Raw genomic sequence first — 26,612 nt, forward strand, 5'->3', positions numbered from 1 at the left:
TTTCCTGATGATGAATGAGTTGTGGGTCTTCTCCTGTGGAGTCCTCACTTATTCCTTTGGAATATCTTTTACTGTAACATTTTCTGCAATAACAGTTATTGCTTAAAGTGTCCTCCGTGTGTATTGTGTCCTGTTAGATGCCTGAACACCTATGGCCTTTGTTTCTGCAAGAAGGGCTCTCAGAAGAGCTGGAGGTTGGGAATCTCCACGTTCTTTGTTTCCTGTATGTTGTCATGGGATGGGTGGCTCTGTGAAACCTATGCAGGCCATCTGTAGATGTGACAGTTTATTTTCCACTGCATTTTACAGAAGGAATTAAAAGGGTTCTCCTAGGTAAACTACCTCAAAAATGCGAAAATACTCTGGATAAATCCCCAATCTCTGTGAAAAATAGAAGTGACCTCTTCACCTCTTCTTTCTTATTCCAGCAAGATTGCACACACAAGGAATAAATGTAACTTGACTATTACTGTGTTTTGTACCAGGATACTGTTCTGCTGATATTTGCTTTTTCTGGTCAACGTAGTAGCCAGGAAAGAACAAACTCAACCTATTACAAGTGGTGTTAATGCCTGGATTTCACAATCTCTGCTAACTTGTTTATTGATTTCCCTGGTGTCTTCACCACTTTGTTTCACCTCAGCTTTTTTCCTATGGTGGTAAAAACTTTCTTGATTCTAAACTTTATTTAATGCTATAGTTTGTTTGGTAAACGTCTTTTAGCACTAACGTTCTGCACTGTGGTGGGACAGCAAAGGACAGGAGTAATGAAATAGGGAGGGTCTTGCATGGCTATTGTGCCCTTCATTGACACAGAAATGACTCGGACTAGTGTGCTGTGGTATTTGCAGACAAGGTGTTATCAGATATCACTTTCACCTCACTCGATCACTAGTGGTAGCTAATGGATTCAGTCAGTTATACTGGATTTCTTGGCTGATGAGGCTTGCTAACACCATTCGCTGGTGCATCTAGTGTCCTTGTCTCAAAAAGGTTAGTGAGATTTGATTGAGCGTCCTGCTGCTGAGAGGATTTAAGTTAAGCTGAATTGTTATCAAAGTAAATGAGTTTTGCATGATATGACCAGCTTAAGACACTTTTATGAAGCGGCCTATTAGCTAATTTTTATTGGAAATGACTCTCAGTCATGTGTTGTATGAATTGCATTTTAATATATCTAATTACTTCTAAGAATGTCTGAACCATATACTCTGTGACTAGAAAAAAATCCATATGAAATATTTTCTTTCATGCAGAATGAGTCAAAATCAAAAATGAAGAAAAAAACAACTAAAACCCAAGAAGCCAAAAAAATTTTAAAGAAGAAATTCAAAGTCAACACGAAAATAGTTTTTAATGAAGATGGGGAGGTAAGATCAATTTAGAAGAATTGTGTTTTGGTGGGAACTGAAGGCAAAGACAAAAATACTTACAGTTTATATCAGTATAAAAAGATATGTTTTTCTGAATGTGTGATTTTTTTTTTTTTTGTAATTGGTTTAAGATTTGCAAAACTGTTCAGCTTCCATTTAGAATTCAGTTCTGCTGTGAAAAAGGAATGCTGAGCGTCGACCTTTTTTCACCTTTGTATGCGTAACATACTTGTGTAAGAGCTGTTAGTGGATGTACAAAACTGTACATCTTTTCTGCCTATTGTCCTCAGTTTCAAGATAAATAAAAAAAGCCTGTTTTTTTTCCTTACAGAGTGTAAAATGATTCTCCTGTAGGTATTTGCCAAAGCTCCCCCAAGTCTGGAGCTAAAGTGTTGGAATTAGAGGAAGTCCCTGGTTTTCTTTCCAGCGTTCACTGTTTTTATGAAGACACCAAATTTTTGCCTGCTGGTGCTGATGTAGCAGTGCATTGAAATTTTGCCAGTAATTTATTGTATCTTTTAATAGACTCTGGAAAAATTTATTGATTTTATACAGAAAGGAACTATTGTGGAAGCCAGTGACTCTAGGATTTCATTGTGGCGATAACCTCACTAGCAAGTCTCCACACTCCATAAACTTTTCTAACGTTAGATTTCACAGCTTCAGATGCTGTGTGTGTTGTTTTCCCATTTCCAGCATTAAGAAAAAAGTAGCTTTATTTTTTTTCACTCAAATAATTTCAGTAAGGCCTAAACTGAAAAGAGGTCACCTTTATAAGTATATAATTTGCTTTTGTGACCAAATAAAATAAAGCATTTTATATCGCAGATAAAGGGAGTGTAGCCATATAATAACTGTCATTAGAGAAAATTTAAAAGGTTTTGGAGGTTGACCCATTAACTGGAAATTGTATCTTCAGATATTTTTAGATATTCTAAAGCTGTTATCTCATCTTAAAATACAAATGTTTTATGTATCCTTCCAATAAAGCAAAAGAAGTAAGGATGGAGAAAAAAAAAATAGCAAAAAGATTCTACTTAGGAAACTAGCACAATACAAAAGGAGTGACTTATTTAAGGAAGCATAAAGTTTACATCTATGGACATTGTTCCTGCCTTTTTTTCTGAGCTGTGTAAAATTATGCTTTAAAATTGGAAATGTTTTATTCCACATGCTTGTTGATAAAATAAAGCTCCTTTAAAAAATGAATCTTCCAAGAAAATACAGGCATACAAACTCCATTTTACAATGGAAACCGTTGGCTGGAATTATTAGTATCCAGGTCAATAAAGCTCTGTGTGCATTAGGGAGTCCTAAACATGTTTGGGTTTGCATTTCTGTCTGAAAGATGTTTATGTTTTCTGCCTCAGAGTTTCTTTTTAAGAGTTACCACTCTCGAATCCATAAGCAAGGATGGCTTTTGCAAAGACCAGCCCCACATGATGTCTGCTCATGATGTCAGGTCATAAGATAGGGAGGGGATATTTTTTGGTGAATATGTAGTTAGTCTTTGTCTTCAGTTTAGAGTTTCAGCTACTTAAGGGAAGCTGCATGTGTTCAGCATGTCACCCACAAGTCCAACTTGAATCATTAAATATTTCCAATCCAGTTTTCAGTCAATAACCAGTAAAACCCACCACATATGTCCTCCTTGCTTCCCCCAAAACATGAACCTGCTGTAATGGTTTTTGGTGTACTGTGTAGTAAAGGCTTATGTCATTTTCCTCTCATTTTCCAACATGTAATACGTTAGAGTATTATTTACATGAAAACATACTGTTTAGGTTCATGTGGTGTTTTGTTCTCTTGCTTATATTTTTGGAGAGTAATTTCTTGAAAGCAAATATTATTTTTCTTCCAAAATTACTAGCAGGGTTATAAATTATTTCTTCCTTAAAGCAAAGAGAGAAAAACAGAGGAAGAAGTTCAACTGAATCTGTTAAGCAGTAGTATGGTGTAATGGAGATATTATTTTCAGATATTAATTTTTGACTGAACATGATGTTAAATTGGGTATCCCAGTTTGTATTGTGCAAGAATTTTGGGATTTTTTGTTGTTTCATTTGCAGATGGCCTTTTTATTTAGTCCAGGAAAATAGTGTATTAGAATATTTAGGGCATGAAAATGTCCATGTGGTAAAAAATATTCTAACTATTATTTTTGTTGTTAACATTTATAATTCAGTTAGTGCAGCAGTGGCCACCTGTGCAAAAATCCAGTTTGGCGAAAGCAGATGAGGAAGATGATGCCAGTGGTATCAACTTAGATAAAGCGAAAGAGATACTGCGGGAAGAAGATAAATTTGACAAAGAAGAATACAGGAAGAAAATAAAGGAAAAACATAGGGTAAGTGGATTTTTACCTCAGTTACTTAAGTGCAGAAATAGATAACGTGATATGGATTGCTTAGTGAGGAAAAATACTGAAATACATCGTGAAGTAAGTGTTGTACAAGGTTATTTAAATTAATCAGTTTTTTGATCATCATAGCACACAGGATGACTGTTCTGACGTAAGTAGCTGGATAACAAAAAGCTTTATGCATTACCCGTTGCTGATAACAGTGGAGCTTTATTTAAAACTTTAAAATCTGCAAAGAGTTTCGTAGGAGCACCAGTTTTTCTAAGCAGCATTCAGCGGAGGGGTTTGTTTCAGAAAAAGTGTTGCTTGACATACATAATCTAACAGATGTTGAACATATTTAGGGGAATGAGAAGCAAAGTAGTGCCTCTGAAATGTCTTCAGACTACCATTGATCAAATTTTTCTACCTGAAACTACATTTCAGGTAGACAAAAGTATTAAGTTTTTGCATTGGTGTTATTAGGGCTCTCAGAGTTGACTTCTTAGATTATTCAAGTAGTGCCATGTAAGTGGCTATAATTTGAAGACTTCAGTCTCTGTTTCCTTCTAGTGTTTAAAAACAGTTAAATTGCAGACCATAAGTTATAGCAAGCTGCTTCCATATTACTTGTAATGGACCAAAGCAAATGACTTGTCACGCACCAGTCATATGGACACAGCTGAATGCCTTTGAGCTCATGGATCATTCTGTTAGGATTTGGATTTCTCCAGATAACAGATGAATGCCAGATCCCAGAACTGCATTATTAAAGACCTGCTTTATACTCAAAGCCTCTAATTTCCAAAGCACTATAAGTTTTAATTCCCTGCTTTGCGAATGCTGACTTTATCAAGTTTGACTCTATCCACTGATTGCAAGTGATTAGTGCTCAATGTTCTAGTGTTGGTTCAGGTGTGTATTTGAACAAAATAATTTGGAGGGGATTTGTGAAAGCTTCAAGTTACGTTTGGGCACCGAAGTACTCCAGCTGAAGTCAAAGTGTACTTCACATATTTAATTTGAAAGCCTACTCCTATAGTTCTACTTTAGTCCTTTGATGTCTACAAAAAAAATCTCACCTCTTCTTTAGGGAAGTGCTGCATTTGAAAGTAACTACAAAGAAGCAATGCTTTCTGTGCTATAGGTGAAATCATAGTCAATTTTACAGAAAACAATGATATAAAATTTCAAGGACGCAGCTTAATAAAGAAGGAGGGAGAGACAGATTTATGACTCACCGATCATTCTGCTATTCATTAGTATATTCATATACTTTGAGTGATGCAGTTGTATGTTTGACATCAGACTTCAGAGGTTAAATACTTCATCAGTTGGTGGAGAAAGTAATGGTAGTTTGACAAAAAGAAGGAAATATATGTTTAAAAAAGTCTTCTGATTGAGGTACTGTGCTATACGTGTCTCATTTTTGGTCTGTCTTACTGCGTTCAGTCATTGCATGCGTGTTCTGATTTTTTATTTGTGGCCTAATATTTTGAGATGAAAAACGCTTCATATGGTAAAATCTCTGTATGTGATGAAATATTCAGTTTCCTGATTGTCAATTAATTTTTAAAATGGTCTTACAAGCTGTTTCGTATCCTAATTTTTCACTTATCCAAATTTAAAGAAGGTGAGACTTCAAAAGCACAGAAGAGACAAGAAGATCATAGGTGGGAGTTCAGGATTCACTTTGGCAGAGCCTAATTTGCCTCCCCTTTGGCTCTCAAACCTTGTGCTTAACAATGATCCTCCACCCTCACTTCAAAAGGCATTCAAGTTTGAGATACTGATTAATTTTATGTATAAATTAATACAGTCTATGTAAGGTAAGACTGCCACACAGATTGAATGCGTTTCTGCTAGTCTGTGTTGTTACTCAGTCATCCTAAATTCTTTAGGAAGAATTTCTTCACCATGAGAGTGGTGAGACACTGGAACAGGTTGCCAAGATAGGTTGTGGCTGCCCCATCCCTGGAGGTGTTCAAGGCCAGGTTGGATGGGGTCTTGGGCAGCCTGATCTAGTGGGATGTCCCTTTCTATAGCAGGGGGGGTGGAACTGGATGATCTTTAAGGTCCCTTCCAACTCAGACTATTCTATGATTCTGTGATTCATCCTTTACGTCTGGGATTCTTGACAGTCAGTTGTTGCTGCTTAGAAAATAGCTAATAATTGTAATAGTTGGGAAACTCTCTCTAATCCTCCTTTTGTCTCATCCAAGCAGAGACAAGTACTACCTCCTTTCTCTTGGGTCATGTTAAGCTGGTCACAAACCTGACCTTCTCTTACAGTGACTTTCTTACAGTGACTTTCCTTCTCTTACAGAGGACTTTACTCCTCCAGTTCCTGTCTTGTGGTCCATCCACTCAAGACGTGGGAGGAGAGGCTGCTGGAGTCAGAAAAGTTGTCGAGTACCTCAGCCTAATCCTTGTCTGTTGTTACTAGATTGCCAGTCGTGTTCATTATAGGGGGTAATGCTTTCTTTGACCTTACTTTTCTGGCTAACATACTTGTAGAAGCCCTTCTTGTTCTTCTTTGTGTCCCTTGCCAAGTTCATCTCCAGCTGTGCCTTGGCCGTCCTGACTCCATCCATGCACAACTGGGCAACAACCCTACACTCTTCCCAGGTTACTTGTTCCCTGCTTCCTCTGCTTATGTATTTCCTTTTTGCTCCTTAGTTTGACCATTGGGTCTTGACTCAGCCATGCTGATCTCTTGTCTTCCCTTTCCTAATTTCTTACACCTGGGGACTGAGAACACTCATGCTCTATGGAAAGCATCCTTAAAGGTCTGCCAGCTCTGTTCTGCTTCCAGAGGGCAGTATACCAGGCTATTCTATTGACTAACTTGATGAGCTGGAATTTTGCTTTCCTAAAATTCAGAGTCCTGATTTTACTCTTTTCCTGGCCTATATCCCTCAGGACCATGAACTCCACGAATGCGTGATCACTGCAGCCCACGCTGCCTCCAGTCTTGATGTCATGAATGAGCTCAGCTGTGTTGATGACCATCAGGTCCAGTATTGCATTCCCTATGGTAGGGCTGTGTACTACCTGGCTTACGAAGTTATTCTCGTCAGTTGTCAGTACTTTAGTAATGAAAGAATGCTAGGAAAAGATTTGAACTGCCTTACAGTTAAAAGGAATTAATTATGTGACCACTTTCACAGTGACCACTTAATGTGTTTAAAAATTCTCCCACCTCATAAGGTTTCCCCTCCCAATAGAAAACATAATCATTCTGCAGCTGATACTTAGCAGAGTTAGAATATTTGGCTGGAATCTCAGTGATGTGATGGAAGAACTACCCTAGTCCACGTATCATGACTGTATTGAAGAAGCCTGATCAGGTGCTTGATTGTCGTCTGAATTTGCTCTTAGAATTTTGGTTTAGTATATAAGCCTTTTGAGCTCGTGGTGTAAGTTATTTCTTAGCCTCATTTGGAACAAGAGGATGAAACCTAAAAGAGCTTTAAGTGTGTTACCAACAAAGGATATGAAAGCAACAAAAAGTCTAGGAGACTTTCTTATTTTCATGACTTCATATTCTCCGTTAAGTATGGAAGTCTTAGAGCCCCTCCTTGTGATATTGGAAGAGGAGCTTTTCAAAGTCACGTACTTTGATCCCTTCTTATACATCCGCTTAATGGCATTCAGCAGTCTCTTTTATAAAGAGTCTTAGATCCATCACTTATGAATGTCATTGCTTCTTCTAAAATCCTCCATACGTCACTATCAGCCAAACTACATCATGGCAAAGCATGAACTCTGTCACCTGACCTTTCCTTTCTGCAGTAACACTAATTATTTTATTCTCATCTTTGTTTTTCCTGCAAGCAGACTGCCATAGATTTTTTTTTTGTCCATTTGACATCTTTTCTAACAGCCAGATGTGACAACTCTCTGTTTCTTGATTTTCCATCTTGGTTACTGAATTCTCTATAACTCTCTCCTTCTCCTTCCCAACTTTTTGAAAAGGCTGTGGTTAAGTTTATCCTCTCCACTTTTGCTTCAGATTTCTTCAAGATCTTTTCTTAACTTGTTCATCGATTTAATTTTCTTCCCTTCCTTCATTTTCAGCAAGTTTCAAATGTCTGTATCTTGTTTCATATTTCCTCATTTTAATTCCTTTTGTTCCTACTGCAGCTGATTCTTGGTGTACTTTACTGTTTTGTATGTTTGGCTGTCTTTCTTTTTTTGCATTTTTAAAACATGATAACTATTAAAATTATTGTATAGATAGGGACAAATGTGTTTAGATTTTGTATAAACCAAATGTAGCAGTCTGCTACATGATTAGGTACATCAGTAATCAAAAAGTCCTCTGAAGCTGAATATATTTTAATCGCTGAAATCTCTACATTGGCTTTAAAATGGTAACTGAGAAGAGTAAAATAGTTATGGAAGGCTATGAAAGCATATATTTTGTTTCATCCAGTTCTTTATAATTTGCACGTTTTCAGGTTTTGATTCAGATTATGAGTAGATATAGAACAAGAAAAAAGAGTTTTTTTGTAAAGCTGATAATTTACAGGTCATCTTCCACTGAGAACCCTCCTCTTATGGTTTCTTCAGTATAATCTTGAAAATAAAAACTTTGGGAAAAAAAAATTAACATCTTAAACCCAAAACTTGCACAAAATAGCCTTTTTTTTTTTTTTTTTTAGGCGAATAAGGCCTGTCAGCTTTATATGAACTGTCCTATGAAACTGTTTCTGATGAAGAGCAGCACTATTTAGAAAGTATCCACAGGCCATTGCTTTTAAATACATTTGTGAATGTCATTTAAATGAGCACAGCTTTCAGTATGATCAGAAATATATTTTGGTGCATACATGAGATGCTGGATTAGATCAGATGTGTGTTGCAGTGCCTTAAGGCTTGTGGAAACTCACAAAGCACCTACATTATAATTAGCTTTCCTTCATGAGTCTCACATTTTGTTAGCCTCTCTTTCCCCTGCAAATGAGGAAAAACTGAAAATCAGATGGATGAAAATATATAAAAGTTTAAGGTATAATTGTTTTATAGTTAATGCTTATTGCAGTTTTGGAAGCCAGCTAAATTTTAGCAGTTGAGCACAAGGGAAAGGGCACTGATCGTGATGATGTGAAAAGAATTCTGCATTAATGGATCTTTAATGACAGCCTAGTGAGAAGTATAGATTTGAGCTCTTTTGAAATGTGTAAAATGTTATAAACAACAATAAAGGGAGAAGTGAATAAAGTATTCAGAACATGTTTTCACACTCCATTTTTCAAGTTTTCAACTGAAAATGCACTGTTGTTAGGCGTAAAATAGTGGCAGAGAGGGATTCATCTCGTTTCTTAATAACCTCTCTTTCTGTATACTAACCCAAGCTCAGAAAAATGCTCATTGGTGGTGCTGAAGGAAAAATGAACAGGAGCCTTGTTTCTTACCTCATTTTTCGGCAAGTAAAATACACTGTCAAATTGAGATAATCGACGCGAGAGGATGGCTAGAAGCAATTTGTTATAATTTTATTATATTTGGACGGCATTAGTAACAAACGAACTGCAGCTGTCTTCAGGGGGCTGATACTGCAAACTATAGGGAGTACCCCCTGGAAGAAGTTACACAGCCATGGTTGTAGAGGTATGACAGCAGTTATACTTCAGGTCACAGAGGGGTATTTCAGAAGATATTGCTGGTGCTGGGAGGAAACTGGAGATTTTTTGTGGCACATGTGCTAATGAAATGAGGCTAATTTTTATCACCTGAAGTCCAAAGCTACATGGTCTCTCAGTTTTCCTCATACTGTTCTTAATTTAGTAGAAAATATAGAACTGTCTTAGAAAATGTATTGAAACAGAATACCTTTGTTCGGTTTGGCTCCTGTTCCCTAGAGACATTCATTAATGGGAGAGTGGTTAGTTTTAATGAGGAGGATACACTGTTGTATTATTTGCTCTCTCAAATATCACAGAATCATAGAATCATCAGGTTGGAAAGGACCCACGGGATCATTCAGTCCAACCATTCCTAACACTCCCTTAAACCATGTCCCTAAGCACTTCATCCACCCGTTCCTTAAACACCTCCAGGGAAGGCGACTCGACCGCCTCCCTGGGCAGCCTCTGCCAGTGCCCGATGACTCTTTCTGTGAAGAAATTTTTTCTGATATCCAGCCTGAACCTCCCCTAAGGCTAAAAGAGGAAATTCCTCATACTAAACTTTATTAAAAAAGGTCTATAAAATAAAAAACCTACTTATCCTAGTGAATTTATTTGGTAACTTTCTGATTAAAATTTGTTCCTGAATGTGGAAAATTGCAGACTGGTACGTGAAACCAAATCCCTTGGATTTCAACCCAGGAGATTTCTTCTGCAGGTCTGTTAGATGAAAGTTGCTGCTGGTCCCAGTTACAGATCCAGCCCTCGCAAAGCTGCACATGGATTGCACGGATGTGCGCACACAATACACACACGAGTAGCCACAGAGATAAGAGAGGCAAAAAAGGGTAAAGGCAGGCAGCATTCACACAAGCATTAACTGCGCAGGCAGTGCAACCTCATTCCTTCTTGCTGGCCGATGAAAGTTGAAGTTTTTAGCAGAAATACCGACTCCCTTGATTTAGAAGCACGCTTATGCCAGTCCCTTAAATAATAGTGTGGGCCCTGAGGATGTCTGATATCCATACCCATCCCATAAGGCCCTTACACAGTCACTGGCCTTGACTTTCAGTCTTTCCAGGTGCTGGTCATTCCGCACAGTCTCACAGTGCTTTTCAAATATTCCTTAATAAGTTTGCTCTTTCTTATGACTCTGATAAACAGAGAGAACCTAGTTTCTCTTGTTCTTAACAGTTATGAAGTTGTGCTAACCTTTTCAAGGTTGTGCTTGTGTGGCTCCTTTAGTGTTCTTCTATCAGGGACTTTGGAGTTCAGTTCTCCATTACTGTCTGCCTTACTGATTGTTTAGGGTTAGTGTATTTGGTATTACTTTTTTGCCTTCTTCTTTTTGTCTCACTGTTAACAGGATATCCTTCCAAACCACATTATTACATTCAGTATATCCCTAGAGAGACCATCCAGGTATATCTAAACATGGAGTTCAAAAGGAATATTTTCTAATAATTATTGCATCAGTATGTAAGGAGAGAGTAGGAGAGAGACTGTAACTTTATTAATTTGGTCTTAATTCACATGCAAAATCTGGAAATATACTTCCCTCGAGGAAGAAAAATTGAGTTATAATACCAGGGATCATTTAGCAGCCTCAGTACCAAGTTTAGAGCAGGTGTTTAAAAAGCATGAAGATTTCTGGAGGCATTTATGGGGGAGAAAAGGTACTATATAGGATATCTAACATGGTTGGAGAGAGTACCTAGACAACTATGATCACCTCACAATGAATTAAAATCTGTATGAATTGAATTGATCCAATGAAAGATGCACCTGATGTAGGAAGCTGAAAAGGAGATATAGATTCACTTATGAACGAAGAATCAATTTCCTTTATAACATGCAGTTTTGACCAAAGGTTAGAATCAAACTATGTGTTTATTTTTTAAAAGCAGTAATGCAGGTAATTTTAACTAGTAGAACAGTGTGACCAAATCAATTAAGGTGTCAGCTGAGATTTATAGTGTATTATTTTTTCCTTTGTGTCTCTTGTGCCACACTGCATTCCTTGGATTTTACTTCCTACTGTAATCCTGTAGCCTTTGTCTCTCTCCTGCTTCCAGCCCCTGCTGCAAGCCTCATCCCATGTCTTGGTTGAGCACCTCCATGCGTTGGTTGGGCTGGGGCCCAGATGGAGAGATTCTTGGGAAGAACATCCATGCCTCTTCCTTTGGCACCCCTTTGGCAGCCTCCCCTCCAACTGGAGCTCTACGCTCTGTCTCGTTCCCAGTCCTCCTTTTGCAAATGACTTCTGTTGACGACGGAGTGATTCTGATTTAAACATGTTTGGTTTATAGTTTTATAAAATCATACTAACAGTACTTGTAATAGATCATTCAATACTGGGTATAACAATTCAAGAAACAGAAAAGACCCCTCCAGGGATTTTCTTTATTTTATCAAATCTTTACTTAGGATTAAAAAAAAATTAGATGCAATTATTCAAAAGAAAAATAGATGTTCTACAGCACAAACCATTCTGTATGCTGGAAGATAAATGCACCCATAAAAAGTAGTATTTGTAGTTTGAAATGAATCGATACATTAATTCTGAAGAGAGATTGCTTCATATTTCAAAGGAAGTAATCTGAAGGGAAAGAATCTCGGTGGAGTATTATGCTTTTTATTAAGTAAAGCATTTGAATAGTCCTTGACTTTGAGGTGAAATTTGTCAGATTTGCATGTAATTGTACAGTTGGTTTAATGTGCTGGGTGAGGAAGATAAAATTCTCTCGCATAAAAAGTGTGACAGTGTAGGAGCAAAATATAAAGGGAAGAAGGTTGCTGCTGAGGAGTGTTGAGCTGAGCAGCAAAGAAGAAAAGTATTAGAGATGGAGAGATGGGTAAAATAAATGAAGAGTGTATTACTTTGTTTGAAAGTCTATTGGAGCCCTTTCATAGCTATTGTGTGCAGGCAGTGTTGCTGTTATGTTCCAACTTCAGAGCTATTAAGATAAGGGGAACGGACACCGACAAGTGAGTTGACAGACATCCTTTTTCAGTCTTAGCAGCAGAAGGCAAGGGCTTGCTCAGTGTTTGCTTTTCTTCAACAGCTGGATGGGCTGCACTTAAAGCTTGAAGTGCCCTTGAATGTTTTTGAAGTGTTTTCAAGCAAAATCAGAGTTCTTGGGCTCATCTTGTTGATGTGAAAAACAAGAAAATGAAATCACTGTGAATAGGTTGTTTGTGTACACCATAATCAGGTGAATGCTAAAAATGCAGCTGGAAGGTGGATGGAAGCGGAAGTAGTACAGGCTTAATTTAACTTCAGCTCCAGTGGAGTTGCAGCCTTTGTGCTGTGAGGGGAAGAACTTACAGGGGCAGGCTGCTCATCCTGAGCAGGGATGTAATGGTACAACTGCCAGAAATGCTGACTTCTACATTTCATGGGTCTTTGAGGCAACGTGGCAGCTTCTGATGGGAGCTGCACCCTTTATTTGCTGAGGACTTGGATACTGCTGGGAACCTGCATCTGCTTCAGCAGGTGTAGATAGCTCTGGGGGCTTTTTGTCTTCTCTCAGATGTGGTTTATGAGAGCTGGGTGTTTCCTTAAGAGTGGCGGCATTAAGATAGCTCAAGAGTCTATGACCCGTCCAGATGATGAATTCCTACTCTTAAATTATATCATCCCTTCAAAACTCTAAGCAGCCACAGAATCAGGTGAAGTGCATCTTCATCAGCCTTTTTCCTCAGCTTTTCCCTAGGAAATAGTAGCATCTTTTGCAGTGCAACTCCCATTGTCTTTACATAATCACACCATCACAGAATGGTGGGAGTTGTAAGGTATCCCTGGAGATCATATAGTCCAACGTCCCCTGCTAAAGCATGTGCACCTACGGCAGGTTGCACAGGAACACGTTCAGGTGGGTTTTGAATATCTCCAATGAAGGAGATTCCACAACTTCCTTGGACAGCGTGTTTCAGTGCTCTGTCACCCTCACAGCAAAGAAATTTTACCTCACGATCAGGTGAAATTTCCTGCGTTCCACTTTGTGCCTCTTCTTCCTAGTCCTGTCACTGGGCACCAATGAAAAGAGTCTGGCCCTATCCTCTTGACATCAGCCCCTTAGATATTTGTAAGCATTTATAAAGTCCCCTCTCGGTCTTCTCTTTCCAGGCTAAAGCACTGAGCTGAGCACGTTAAGCCTTTCCTCATGAGACAGATGCCTCAGTCCCCTGATCGTCTTTGTGGCCCTCCACTGGACTCTCTCCAGTAGTTCCTTGTTTGTCTTAAGCTGGGAAGCCTGGAACTGAACACAGTACTCTGGATGGAGCCTCACTAGGGCAGAGTAGTGGGGAGGAGAACCTCCCGCAACCTGCTGGCCACACTCTTCTTGTTGCACCCCCGAATGCCGTTGGCCTTCTTGGCCACAAGGGCACGTTGGGGCTGTTCAGCCTGGAGAAGAGAAGGCTATGAGGAGACTTTATAGCAACCTCCCAATGCCTGGAGGAGGCCTGCAAGAAAGCTGGGGAGGGGCTGTTTGCAAAGGCATAGAGTGATAGGGTGAGGGGGAACGGGTACAAACTGGAGATGGGCAGATTTAGACTAGACATAAGGAGGAATTTCTTCATGATGACAGTGGTGAGACACTGGCACAGGTTGCCCAGGGAAGTTGTGGCTGCCCCATCCCTGGAAGTGTTCAAGGCCAGGTTGGATGGGGCCTTGAGCAGCCTGATCTAGTGGGAGGTGTCCCTGCCCATGGCAGGGGGTTGGAACTGGATGATCTTTAACTTCCCTTCCAACCCAAACTATTCTATGATTGCTGGCTTATTGTTAGCTTGTTGTCCAACAGGACTCCTACGTCCTTCTCCTTCCCAGCAGGTCAAGCTGTAAACTGTATCATAACGCCTGCTGGCGTAGGGGTTATTCCTCCCCAGATGCAGAAACCTACACTTGCCTTTCTTCAACTTCATAAGGTTTCCTCTCTGCCCAACTCTAGCCTGTCCAGTTCTCATTTAATGGCACCAGAGCCTTTGGTGTATCAGCTGCTCCTCCCAGTTTTGTATCATCAGTATACTTTGTCCTCTCATCCAGGTCAGTGATGAAGATGTTGAACAAGACTGGGCCCAGTACTGCCCCCCAGCAAAAAATACCAGCTATAGGCCTCCAAGTAGACTCTACGCCTCCAGTCACGACCCTCTGAGCTCTGTAATCCAGCCAGTTCTCAATCCACCTCACTGTCCACTCATTTATTGCACACTTCCTAATCTTTTATAATGAAGTTTTGTTTTAGTGGCTGGAGCGTTGCTTGCATGTGGATGATTTGCTAGTCTCTATAATGAGACAAATATTAAACTACATAGCAGCATAAAATATAACAATGGCCAAAAAGTGACAGCTGAAACAGAATTTTCTTACTCAGTGTGTATTCAATTGTCCCCTATTTTGTTTGGTTATAAGTCTTTAGTAAATAGTTCTCACTAATTCTAGTTTTTCTTCCGTCTACCTATGCAGAGGAAAAGCACCATGAAAGAGGGCACAATCTGATTCTTTGTCGGCTTATGTATGTGCTGTTTGTGTAGGTAGAAGTTAATGTTGCTTTATGGGCTGGTGATATTAGAGCTGGATTTTCAGATACCAAGTTGCCTGCAAGCTGAGCAGTTAATAATAATAATAAAATCATATTTTGCATGTAAGCAGCACAAACTTGATGTGAAATCGGAGAAAAGGCAAATGTGGGATACCACGGTGCCATTTATTAAGTCACTTTTCAGAACATGTTTGTGCTTTAAAATTCGGGTAGAAACCAGCTCTTGAACATGATTATGCCAGTGTATAAGAGATGCTATGAATTTTTGAATAGCTGTGCCTATATTTTCTGCGGCACAGCTGACTGTGCCTAACTAAGTCCCACTAAAATAGCAAGAGAGAGTAAAATACTGAGAAATTATATCAGGTGCTGGTATCAATTAAGATGTATTTGCAAATGGCAGCCAGATTTTTCCAGGCAACAGAGTGACTTGTTCCAAACCTTGGCCAGCTGTAAGAACTGTCGTGTGGTAGGCCATTACCTCAGCTGCTAAATAGAGTAGGTTGGTAGCTGCAAATTACAGCATCGGTATGTAAAGGATCAATTATTAAAAACACAGCATTAAAATCTTTAATCAAAACCTGTGGGAGTTCTTGAACGTTTAGATAAAAAGACTACAGATGACTCACATGAATTTGAAATTTTTACAGGAAATAGGTTTGCGATAGACTTTTCTAATGCTCTCAGGGCTAAATGTGCCATAAAAGTCATTAATTGTACTGAGTGAAACTATTTCTTGCCTTTAGGTAAGCAAATAGAAGAGGTCAGTGAAATATGAGGCTGGTAAAACAGTAGTGTATCACCAGCTAAAGGAATTTATTTAATGTAAATCTAAACAGTTATGACCTACGTACAGATTCTTAAACAGAAAGAAAGGCTTTTATTGTACAAATTGTGTAAGTATTAAAAACTGAGAGAAAAATAACTTTATGAAACAAAGCTGTTAATAATACATGGCAATAAGCCTGTATTTTTTTCACAGTTAACCCTCTGGACCAAGTAAAATGAACTCTTAATCAACTGTAGAAAGAAGAGAGTCGAAGGAAGAGGAGATTTCAGGGTAGGAGGGCAGGGAAGACTCAGACTTGTAACAGCAGTAACCAGTAACAGCAGCTAGTTTTGAACAGTTGTGATGTACTGTCCTTTAGTGAAATGTTTTAAAATCTACCTAGAATGTTCTTCCAAACAAGGACATGACCGTTGCAGTAGACTGATACAGTGATTCAGTCCTGCAGCCTGTGTTGTGCTAATCAGGCACATTGATTCCATCAGCCCTCCTGTTTCCTAAGTCCATGAAGCTGTGGTTCTTGATCTATTCAAGCTGCTTCTTACATGATGTGTGCATAATTTGCTTTTAGGCATTGTTCAAAGCCTGCACACTCCATGTTGCTGACCTAAGATGATAAATTAATATTTTGGCTACAGCCTTTAAAGCGAGATTGCTTGGGTTTGGTCTAAAGAGGATTGGAAGCACTTTCTTAGAAGTTAAGCTACAACAAATTACTGTGTTGATAGCCTGGAAAGGACATGCCTAGAAGAACGTGGGATATGGGGGCAAAGGAATTACTCTGTATAAATCCAAAGAAAATATGTATGTTTGGCTTCACCAAATATAGATAAAAGAGTATTTAATCAGATTGTGATGTTTTAGAGCTTTATCTGACAGCCTCACGGTATTGTGTTATGAAGTTATGCTATAACAGTGTCAGCCAGTCACATATATAATTAAGTATGCATTCATGCTTTGAAACATAATCTTTTGTTTTCCTGCCCTAGTAAATTGGATTTTTTATCTCTAAATAATGTACTGGTTTTACAAGTAATAACTTATAGCTTAGCGATAAAACCTGGCATTCTTATTGGTTATAGTTTAGGTATTCCAAGAAAATCTAGATTTTTCTGTTACTCTTTCGTCTGTCTGAAAAATAATGTTGGACAGCTTAGTTACAGATAGTTACAGACTTATCCATAGATGAACAGAATGTATTCACATGAAATAAATCTATATCCAACTGTTTGACTGGCTCAACTTCACCTCACCTGATTACTTTTTACAGCTGTCTTACAGTACATTGTCTGTATGTGTTCTACATGGGCCCATATTTCTTTCTAGCAGTAGCAGTGTGAGAATTAATGACATTGTAGTTAAAATACTCATCAGAGTCTATGGAGATCTGTGTTTCTGGCTATTCTGTAGCATTTCTTTGTAACCTAAGGCAAGGTAGTTAATTTCTGGGGTTTATGCAGTCATATAAAAGAGTATTTTTATTATGTGGGGATATTACCTTGGCACAGTAGAATATATAGTTGTCCTCTAGGTAATAGGAAATGAGGTCCTGATTAGGGAAAAGTAGTTAAACAGTTGCTCAGCACACTGTATGTACTCACACATGTGCCTTAATAGGATCGTTTGCCAGAACTGAAGCCTAAGTTACAGGCAGGTCACTATTCCTGCATTAGCAAGCAAAAGAGCAGTAAGAGCAATTTTGCAGAGAAAGAATGTGCCGAGAACCAGTTACATGCTGGGTGGTGGTGGTGGGTTACGCTATATTAGCTCTTATCTGATGCTTTGAGCTGAGTCACTTTGGGGAAAGTAATTCCTTTGCTCAGTGTTCATGACATCCTATACACCACCAGTACAGGAGGGTATTGGAAAACTAGAGTGCGTTCCCTGAGATGGTGGTACTGCAAGAGGAGGCTGTGGGAGCTTGACTTGCTCAGCCTGGAGCAAAGTTGACTTTGGGTGGACCTGACAGCAGCCCCCAATGCCTACAGAGAGGCCACAAAGGAGACAGATGGAGCTGGGCTCTTCACAGCAGTGCAGTGCAAGAGGGCAAGAGGCGATGGCCATAAGTCGAAACAAGAGATTCAGTGTGGATGTAAGAGAGACTTTTCTGAGTGAGGACAATCGGGCAGTGGCACAGGTTGCCCAGACCTGTGCCATCTCCAGCCTTGGGATTTTGACCCATCTGTCCTTGTTGGTGACCAGGAGGTTAGACCAGAGACTCCCTGGTGTTTATCCCAGTCAGAATGATCCTATGAATGACCCTGTGAATGCATAGTGTTGGCTGGCTTCTTTTAGCTGTGCTCCTTGTAGTCTAAAATACGGCATAAGTACGCTTGATTAGGACACTTGCTTCTGAAATGTGCTCCTAAATGCAACTCTGTGCCAATGCAGATGCACCCTATGCAAAATCTGCTTTTGTTTTTCATTGACAAGGAACAAAATCCCATCTCTCTCTCTCCCTAAAAAAAAAATAAAAATAAAATTGACATCATCTCCTGGTGATTACTGCTCCGTCTTGTTTTTCTTTGGTGCTCTTGATTTCAGTCTCTGCATCTATTAACTTTAGAATCTTTTTACGTCTTTACTGTTCTTTAGAGACTTACTTATTTTGTGCTGTCTGGCATGCTCCTCTTCTATGGCATTATGTCAATCTTCTGTTTTCATAGCTGTCTTTTCAGTGCTCTGTTGTGAATCCCTTGAGCAGGAGATTGGACTGCTGCTATATTGGCTGAAGCCTGTGACTTTAGTTAAGACACTGTCTTTTCATATACCATAGAATTTTTCTATCTAAAATTTTCCAGACTATCCAATTTGAAAGCTACTTTATCCTGCTTTATAACATCTGATGTGTTACTTTCTAGCTCTGTTCTTTTTTACTTTTTCAGTGATAAAGTTTGAAAAGGATCACATTTTTTTAGCAGAAAGATGAGAGAAACCCAGTGGTGACCTCAAAGAGCAAAACAAGGCACAACTAACCCATTTAAAAACACACTGGGCGAAAGTGGAAAACTTTAGTAAAATCATTGGAAAAGTGTAGGTAAAAATGATCAGAAATTAATGCAAATTTGACGTGGAAGAGAAGGAATCCTAACATGGATGACTGTTATGACCATGAGATCTTATGCTTAGGTCTAGCTTATTGGAGAGCCGACTGCCCGTGTATGTACCAGACAGTACTTGGTCATGGTGGCTTCTTTTGCCCCATATTACGCTCTTGTAGCCTTAAATGTAAATATTATTTTTTTTTTCTTACTTTAACAAAGATGAAATAATGAGACAGCTGTGTTGTCTTGTCTATAGCGATGGGGTTTTTGTGTTGTTTCATAGCATGCGTTGAAGGCCCTGACACATGGCTCTGACTGTATCGATGTGTTTGTACCTGACAGCTTTGCACATAGCATTGGAGAACTGTGTAAAGCAGAGAGACACAAGCCTTATGTAGTTTTTGTCCCTGTCTCTTGTGGAGAAGGATGAACTGCTTAGTTTTGATTTGGAGAGAAGAGGTTGTCTTACTCAGAAAGAGAGTCCAAAAGTAAGCTAATACTTCTGTAGTTTGGGCAATTCAGAGCATAGAAAATAGCACACACAGACAAATGGCTCAACAGAAACTGAATTTAGGCACCAGTTTTGAAAATCTTGGTGCCTGTGTTCTCATTTTCCCAGGTTTGCACTCAGACTCACTGTTTTTCCAAACAACTTTTTGTGGTACCTACCAATATGCTTTGGTAGCATCATCGTGATGTTATGATACCAGGATCACTGGAGCTATATCTTCCTTGTTACTCAGAGGAGTGAGCTGAAAGGTGACTGATCTTCAGCCTTCTCTGTGCTGAGGTGTTACCCCTGAACTGATAGCCTATGTTGCTCAAAGAAAATGAGAGTTTAATGCCAGAAACATTTTAATACTAGCATAAAAAAAATAAATACCATTGTTGTCGGCATCGCTAAGACAAAAAAAAAAAAAAAGAAAAAGAGACACATGTCCCCTCACATGAATTTCTGTCCTTACTTCATGAAATAGATGATTTAAAGGATGTTCAATTGCAGGGACCTGACAGAGTCTAAATTAGAGATAACACTTCAGTTGGTTTTAAAATAAACCAGTCTCAATAAGAATGACAACAACAGAAAAGCAGCAATAAACTTAAATTGAATTAAATATCATGGCCATTTTCGTGTGCTCAGAAATCTAGCAGGCAGCTTTAAATGAGTTTTGTCATTGTGTTTTGCTCATTTTCCCATAGCAGAATCCCATGGAGGGAACTTGATGTTGTCGTTTCTGAATCGATGCAATTACAAAGCAAATGCTATTGTGGAGTGTTAATAATGGAGATAAAAAAGCTAGGGAGAATATCTTTTAGCTTTCACTCCCCAGCTGATTTAGCAATTCTGAAGTTAGGAAAATTATCATTTTAGTTTGTTAAATGGATTGGATTTCATATTAAGTCACTGAGAAGTAAGAAAATTCGATCTCTTGCTGCCATTTAATTACCTTGTTTTAGAGACAAATACTAACTTTGTGAAAATACTTAGCTGCATCCTGTTAAGAGTAACAAGTCTCAGTGAAGACAAAATGTGAGTTTGAATCGTTCTTGCAGTTTTATTTCCTTTAAAAGCAAGAAGAATGACTAATATCTCGATTAGATCTTTTTATTTATTAAAAATATCCAGGTGGCTCAAATTTAATCTTAAAATATTAGAAGAAAAAAGATCCAGGAATTTGCTTTAAAACTGTACATTTTTTTTGTTTTAGGAGAAAAGGCTGAAGGAAAAAGCAGCAAGGAGAGAAGCCAGGAATAAGAATGCACAGGTAAGGATTTTTATTGTCTCGATCAAGCTAACGATTGTGGGTTTGAAACAGTTTTAATTATTTTTCTCATTTCTTTGAAAAACAATATTGTGATTAATGATTCTTTATGGGCTTTTTCTGTTTGCTTGCCTTTTCTTATTCCCTTGCTCTGATGTGGTTATAGTGACTTGCCATGGAAGGATACAGAGAAAGCATGAATATGTATGTGTATGTATATATGTATAAATATATAAAATGAATGCAAGCCTTTTGGAATTGCAACCTCTTTATTCTGTAGATCAAGGAGTTGCCATTTCGGCTGCAGTGCTTTTTTATTCCTCGATTCTTCCTGTTTATAACTTGCAGCCAGTAAGTTTGGTTTCAACCTGTTTCTGCTGAACCTTTTCTTTAAACAGCAAGTATTTACGTAGAAGTTTATTCCTACCCCGTGTGAGACCTACATATAAAACCTTTGCCATCCTTTATATTATATGTAAATTACGAATATCCTAGAGGCTGTTCTGGTTTGTGGTAAACTGAGATTTCATTCAACTGCAATGATTTTTCCAGAGTAATGTGTGTCATTTCTCATGCTGCATCTCCTTATTCTACGCTTGAACAGTTAAGGTTTGTTCTTGGCACTTAGCAAATATCTTACTCCTTTGAGAAAATCAATAATGTTCTTTGTCTGATTTTTGCAAGCTGGCCGTGCCCTGGGTGGCTTAAGGAGGGTGCTTTGTTCTGTAGTTTTGAGGTGGAAAGTAATTATAGTTTAAGATGAAAAGCCTAGTTATACTAAGTATTAAGTATGATTCTGTCTTCAGAGATGGAAAGCTACAGGAGCGGTTGGCATTGTGGCTCCCCAATCAAGGAATAGAATTATTCTGCATGTGATTGAATGTATAGATATGCATTCTTTTTAATGTCTTGAGCAAGCATTTTAGGAAAATTATGGAATGGATGATTAACAAACATCTTAATGTAGGGAGAAAATGTTGATCAAATCAGGATGTATCGCATTCGTCAGTGCTGCTTGTTAGTTTTGCCTCATTTTAAGGAATAAAAACCCCGTCCAATGTCATGTTTTTCAGCTGCTGGAGAAATAAACCCATTCCTTTCAGAAAGATTCTTCTTGCTGATATACTGCTCCTATCCTGTTTTTTAACAAGCAAATGAATCTCTGTCCTGTCAGAAAATGAATTAAGTTGATCTCTGTTGATGAATGATCTGTCTGTGTGGGGTGTGTGTCCCTGTGGGTACCGTGTGAGTTAAATGCAGAGTCTTGCCCCCAAAACTGTGGAATATAAAGCCACAATATGATGCCCCCGTCTCTCTACTTTGCAACGCTTGCACTTGGAAAGCAAACTGACTAGTCCTGGTCTAACATGAGATTGGCATCTGCTTTGTGTGAGAGCACTACCTGTGCAAACCTGCCGTTCTTGTGACTTAATTTTATTCCTGAAAGGCTTAGCCCACTCCCTGCAAGCAGGTGCAAGCCTCTGGACACGGCTCCAGTAAAAACTGCTGGGCTTTTCTTCTTGTTTAGTGGCTATTTTTGCCAGGACTGTGTGCAGGCAGATCCTGTCATTTTCAGCGGGGCTTATTTGAAGGGAAAATGCTTCCGCTGGGAAAGGCTGCCAGCTTGGACCCAAGCTGTTCACGCCTGGAAGTGGAAGGGAGCAGTAGACGATAGATAAAGGTGGCAGTTCCTGTCTGCTGGGTGTCTGAGGAATTAATTAAAAATACTCCCTGCTTCACAGAGTCTTAGAGATGAAGCCACAGTAGCTGAAGCTCTCCATAGTCCGTGTGGGATATGACTCAAGCAGCTCCTAGGAGACACCCAGGAAAAGAATAAAATAGAGGGAAACAGTAAAACGCAGAGACTGCTGAAGAAGAAACTAGTTTAGAAAATATGTGCTGCCTGAATGAGGAGTTCGAAAACATTCTCATTTTCACTAGTGCTTTCAGAATACGGCTTGTGACCCACTTACTGTGCCATATACAACTCCTTTGGCAATTAATAGAGTTTTCTTAAGAGGGAAAGCAATAAAGAGAACCGAAAAAAGCAGAAAATGTATTTTTAGCTATATTAATGCAGTTTAGCAGCTGGAGAAAAGGGCTAAATCAGCAATTATGAGCAGCCAGTCACTCCAAAGCAGCTGTCGTCATAATTTGTTGTTCCATGTCTACCTGTTTATTCCCCTTGTTTGTTTTAATAACTAGGTCTCTCCCACATTATAAAATGCTTGGGTTGGAGAGTGTTACTTACTGTCTTTCACTAGTATGCAGCCTGCCAGGTTTGCCATGACTGAAACAGCAATTCACTAAACATTAAATAATAATTAATCAGGTATGGTTTTGCATCTCTGCTTTAGAATAGTTCTCGTCCTGTTGTTAGTTGTGCCCTGTTGCTGACTGGGCAAGGCCTGGCACACTATTGTTTAATGTATGCTTGTTTTTTTTCCAGATGAAAAGGGAGTTTATTTGTAACTAAAACTTTATGGTTTACAGTTTATTTATTTTGACTCTTTAAAGTATACACTTGATGGATTTAATCCTAGACTTAATTTAATCTTAGGCCCTTGGGTTGTGATAATCTTAGTTATAGGATTTCTTTGTCCTGTACATATTTGCCCCTTTCCCGTGCCAGGAATCTTAACTTCTTACCTTATTTAATTTACTCTACCTACAATTTTTTAACTTATGGCCTACCCTTTTTAATAACAGCTTTCCTTCCATTTTATATCCCTGCATAGTTTTAGAGAGGATGGGAAGTACCTGTATTTTAAGGGTTTATTTTATTTTATTTTATTTTATTTTATTTTATTTTGTTTTGTTTTGTTTTATTTTATTTTATTTTAATTTCTAAGTTTTAATTCCTTGCATGAGTGCAGTTTTTTGTCTGCATGCCAACAAAAAAGGAAAGGTCCTAGAAGAGATGGGGCTCCTGTTTTTTCGTCTGGTGCCAAAGGAACAATTGCAGGGAAGGCTTTGCTCAGCCTTTGCTGTGCTGGGATGGGGCAGGCTCCCTGCAACTGGATTTGAACAACCAGATTCTGGCACGCTCTGCTGAATGTACTTGAGCAGGGGATTAGCTGAGCAGGTAGCTGCAGTGTTATTGACTCCACCTTGGATAAATCCCCATGCAATAAACAAACTGGGTAAGAAGTGAAGGCTCTTAAAGGATGCTTTGGGAAAAAGTATTTCTTGAAATTTATGACCATTAATTAAATCTGAGTGCAAAAGGCTGTGAAAACAGATAAAAGAAGTTTTCACTTATATTCCTGTTGAAGAAAAACTAGAAACAGTTTTTTGGGGGATTTTTTTTTGTCATCAGATATTTAATCATCTTCCAGTTTCGGAGAACTTGATGAGATAATTTGGGCTTGGAACTAGATAACCTTTAAGGTCCCTTCCAACCCTAACTAGTCTATGATTCTATAAATACAAATGCAGTGTTATTAGATGAAAAAACAAACATCTTGTCCTCACTCAGTACTGATAAAATTGCAATCCTCAAGCCCTTAAACAAATTTTGGTACTGTTTGCTTGAATATGGTCTAGAGAAAATTAGGCAACTATGCTGTCTTACAACCAAGGAATAAAACATTGTGCAGAAGCTGCAGCAAGATGGGTGGCTGCTCCGAAGCACTAGCTGGATTCTAGTTGGTGAAGCCATCTCCTGGCCTCAAGCAGGACACCTTGCACCATGCAGTACTCCGCTTTTGTCTTTGCTCTTTTACTTCTAGTAATCTGTCATATACTGATTTCTGTTTTTTCTGAACTAAAGGACTTTTATTTTAGGTTTCAATCAGCATTTAGAGGTCTTTGCTCTGCAAGCAACTGTTAGCTGCAATGAAGCTGAATAGGACTGTATTTCTCCTTTAGTGGGTTTACTGTTTTGCCATCCTGATGCCTTAGAGCAGTATTGATGTGCTAAGAATTATAAAGTGAGAAAGGTTTTAGTTTCTTGTAAAGAAAACTATTTTTGTAGGAGAGGCTTTTTCCAGGAGCAGCTGAACAGGTCTGTGGGTCAAGATGGAGAAGCAGAGCAGGAGTCGGGAGAAGGTGCTGTTTCCTGCCCCCAGTGATCCTCAGCTATCAGCTCCCAGCATCATGTAAGAAATGATGGCTGGCCCCTAAAAGAAGGCATCAATGTTTTCTAGAAATAGTTCAGACAGCATCTGCAGGCAGTGCCAGGAGGTAAAACTTGCTCAGTCATGACACTTCGGTGCATCAATTCAGCCACTGGCAGTCCTATAGCAGTTACACCTCCTGATGTCTGAAGCAAAACAGAAAAAAACTAAAAAAAAGGCTAACTAGCAGACCAGAAGCTGTTTATCCAAGGTCTATGAGAAAAATGTAGCCTTCTGAAAACCTAGGGAAATCCAACTTGAACAGATACTCCTTAGTGAAAGAGCTGTTTTGTTTTTTTTAAGAGAAGAACGAAGAGGACAAATCATTTGAATAATGTTGAGGATGAGCCTTGTTATCAGACCACAAAACTGACCTTTTCTGGGAGAGATCCAAGCACTCAGTTGTCAGAGGCAGTTTTTCTTAGGAACGGATTCTGGCTGAATAATTGTTGTGCATGAAAAGAGCAACAGCAGGATAATATGTATGCTTTAACTTTTATCACATGCTCTCTTTCTCCCCTGTTCTCTCCCCAGCATATTTTGCTATTCCCAAAGGAATTAGTACTTGTGTACAAGAATTTACATATTTTACAAAATTTGCATTTGATATAATTTTATGTGTATAATTTAATATTTTCACAGATTTGCAATGCAGTTAGGAATCTTTCTACTCTGTTATGAAGGGATTTGTATGAGCACACCTACAGAATACACTTGGGTGAGCAGGATGCACATACTTAAAGATATGACAGATTCAGACGTTGGTATCTGCCCGTGTCATGTCACTGCAAGGCATAATCCTCAACATAGCATTCTGTTTACTGCACCTTGTGCCATGCTCTGTTGAGATTTTATCCCGAAAAAACACCCTAAAGCATAACTTTCTTTTAATCTCTAGTAACCGCCATGGGATTTGAAATATACTTGCTGAACATAGCTCAAGAAATCCTAGCACTGTGTGGCAAAATTCAAACAAGAGTCAGATGTCTTGGGTAGCTGTTGCTAATAATCCACTGGGAGAAATATAATCTTATGAAAATTCTGCATCCACTCTTTATCCTTCCTGTGGGAACTAGAACTGATTTCTGTTACATGGGAGCTCTGCTTCTACATTGGATATCCTTTTCCTTGAGCTCTTGCCCTTGACCTGGTTTTAGTCTGGCGGCTCTAGATACATTGTGGATGTGAACAGTAATTGCAGTGTGGAAAGGGGTTTGCAGGAGTGAAGTGGGAATGTTGTCTGAACCTTCTGTGAATACAGGTCCCCGAATCCCTTTGATCATTTTATCACTAAGCATTCTTGGGAACGTCCATTGGCATGCCCTACGTACTGATGATTAGTGGTGAAGGTGCTTTGGTCTTGGATCTCTCATGGATGGTGTTGAGGAGCCATTACTTTGGCCCATGTGATTTTGCAACTGGACCATGTTTTCAGGGCTGGATTCTTCTGGTGGTCTGGAAGATCATAGAATCACCAGGTTGGGTGAAAGGACCCACTGGATCATCGAGTCCAACCATTCCTAACACTCCCTTAAACCTTGTCCCTAAGCACTTCATCCACCTGTTCCTTAAAGACCTCCAGGGAAGGTGAGTCAACCACCTCCCTGGGCAGCCTGTTCCAGTGCCCAGTGATTCTTTCCGTGAAGAATTTTTTTCTGATATCCAGCCTGAACCTTCCCTGGCGGAGCTTCAGGCCATTCCCTCTTGTCCTGTCCCATGTCACTTGAGGGAAGAGGTCAGCTCCCTCCTCTCCACAACCTCCTTTCAGGTAGTTGTAGAGAGCAATAAGGTCTCCCCCCTCAGCCTCCTCTTCTCCAGGCTAAATGTAGCCATTCCGGAGTTTACTTTGTTCAGAGAAGACCTCAGGAGAGGGTTATATTGTCTGATACAGCCTCAGGATAGGCTGCAGCTTGTCATTGCTGTTTGACAGTTGCAAAGAACTTGAATTTGTTCTTCGTCAATAATTATTCTTGACTCTGCACACCACAAAGAGCAGCAAAAATTGAAGCA

General features: G+C 39.1%; 1 protein-coding gene across 1 annotated transcript in view; it reads left to right on the top strand.

Annotated features, from left to right (window-relative positions):
• DDX10 (DEAD-box helicase 10) overlaps positions 1-26,612 on the top strand; it is a 191,648-nt gene that overhangs the window by 114,405 nt on the left and 50,631 nt on the right. Inside the window, exons 14-16 of the mRNA XM_054056496.1 lie at positions 1,257-1,370; positions 3,559-3,720; positions 20,431-20,487. Coding sequence (XP_053912471.1) covers positions 1,257-1,370; positions 3,559-3,720; positions 20,431-20,487 — 333 coding nt within the window. The remainder of the gene's footprint in view (positions 1-1,256; positions 1,371-3,558; positions 3,721-20,430; positions 20,488-26,612) is intronic.

Source organism: Cuculus canorus, chromosome 1 (genome assembly GCF_017976375.1).
Source record: "Cuculus canorus isolate bCucCan1 chromosome 1, bCucCan1.pri, whole genome shotgun sequence".
NCBI lineage: Eukaryota > Metazoa > Chordata > Aves > Cuculiformes > Cuculidae > Cuculus > Cuculus canorus.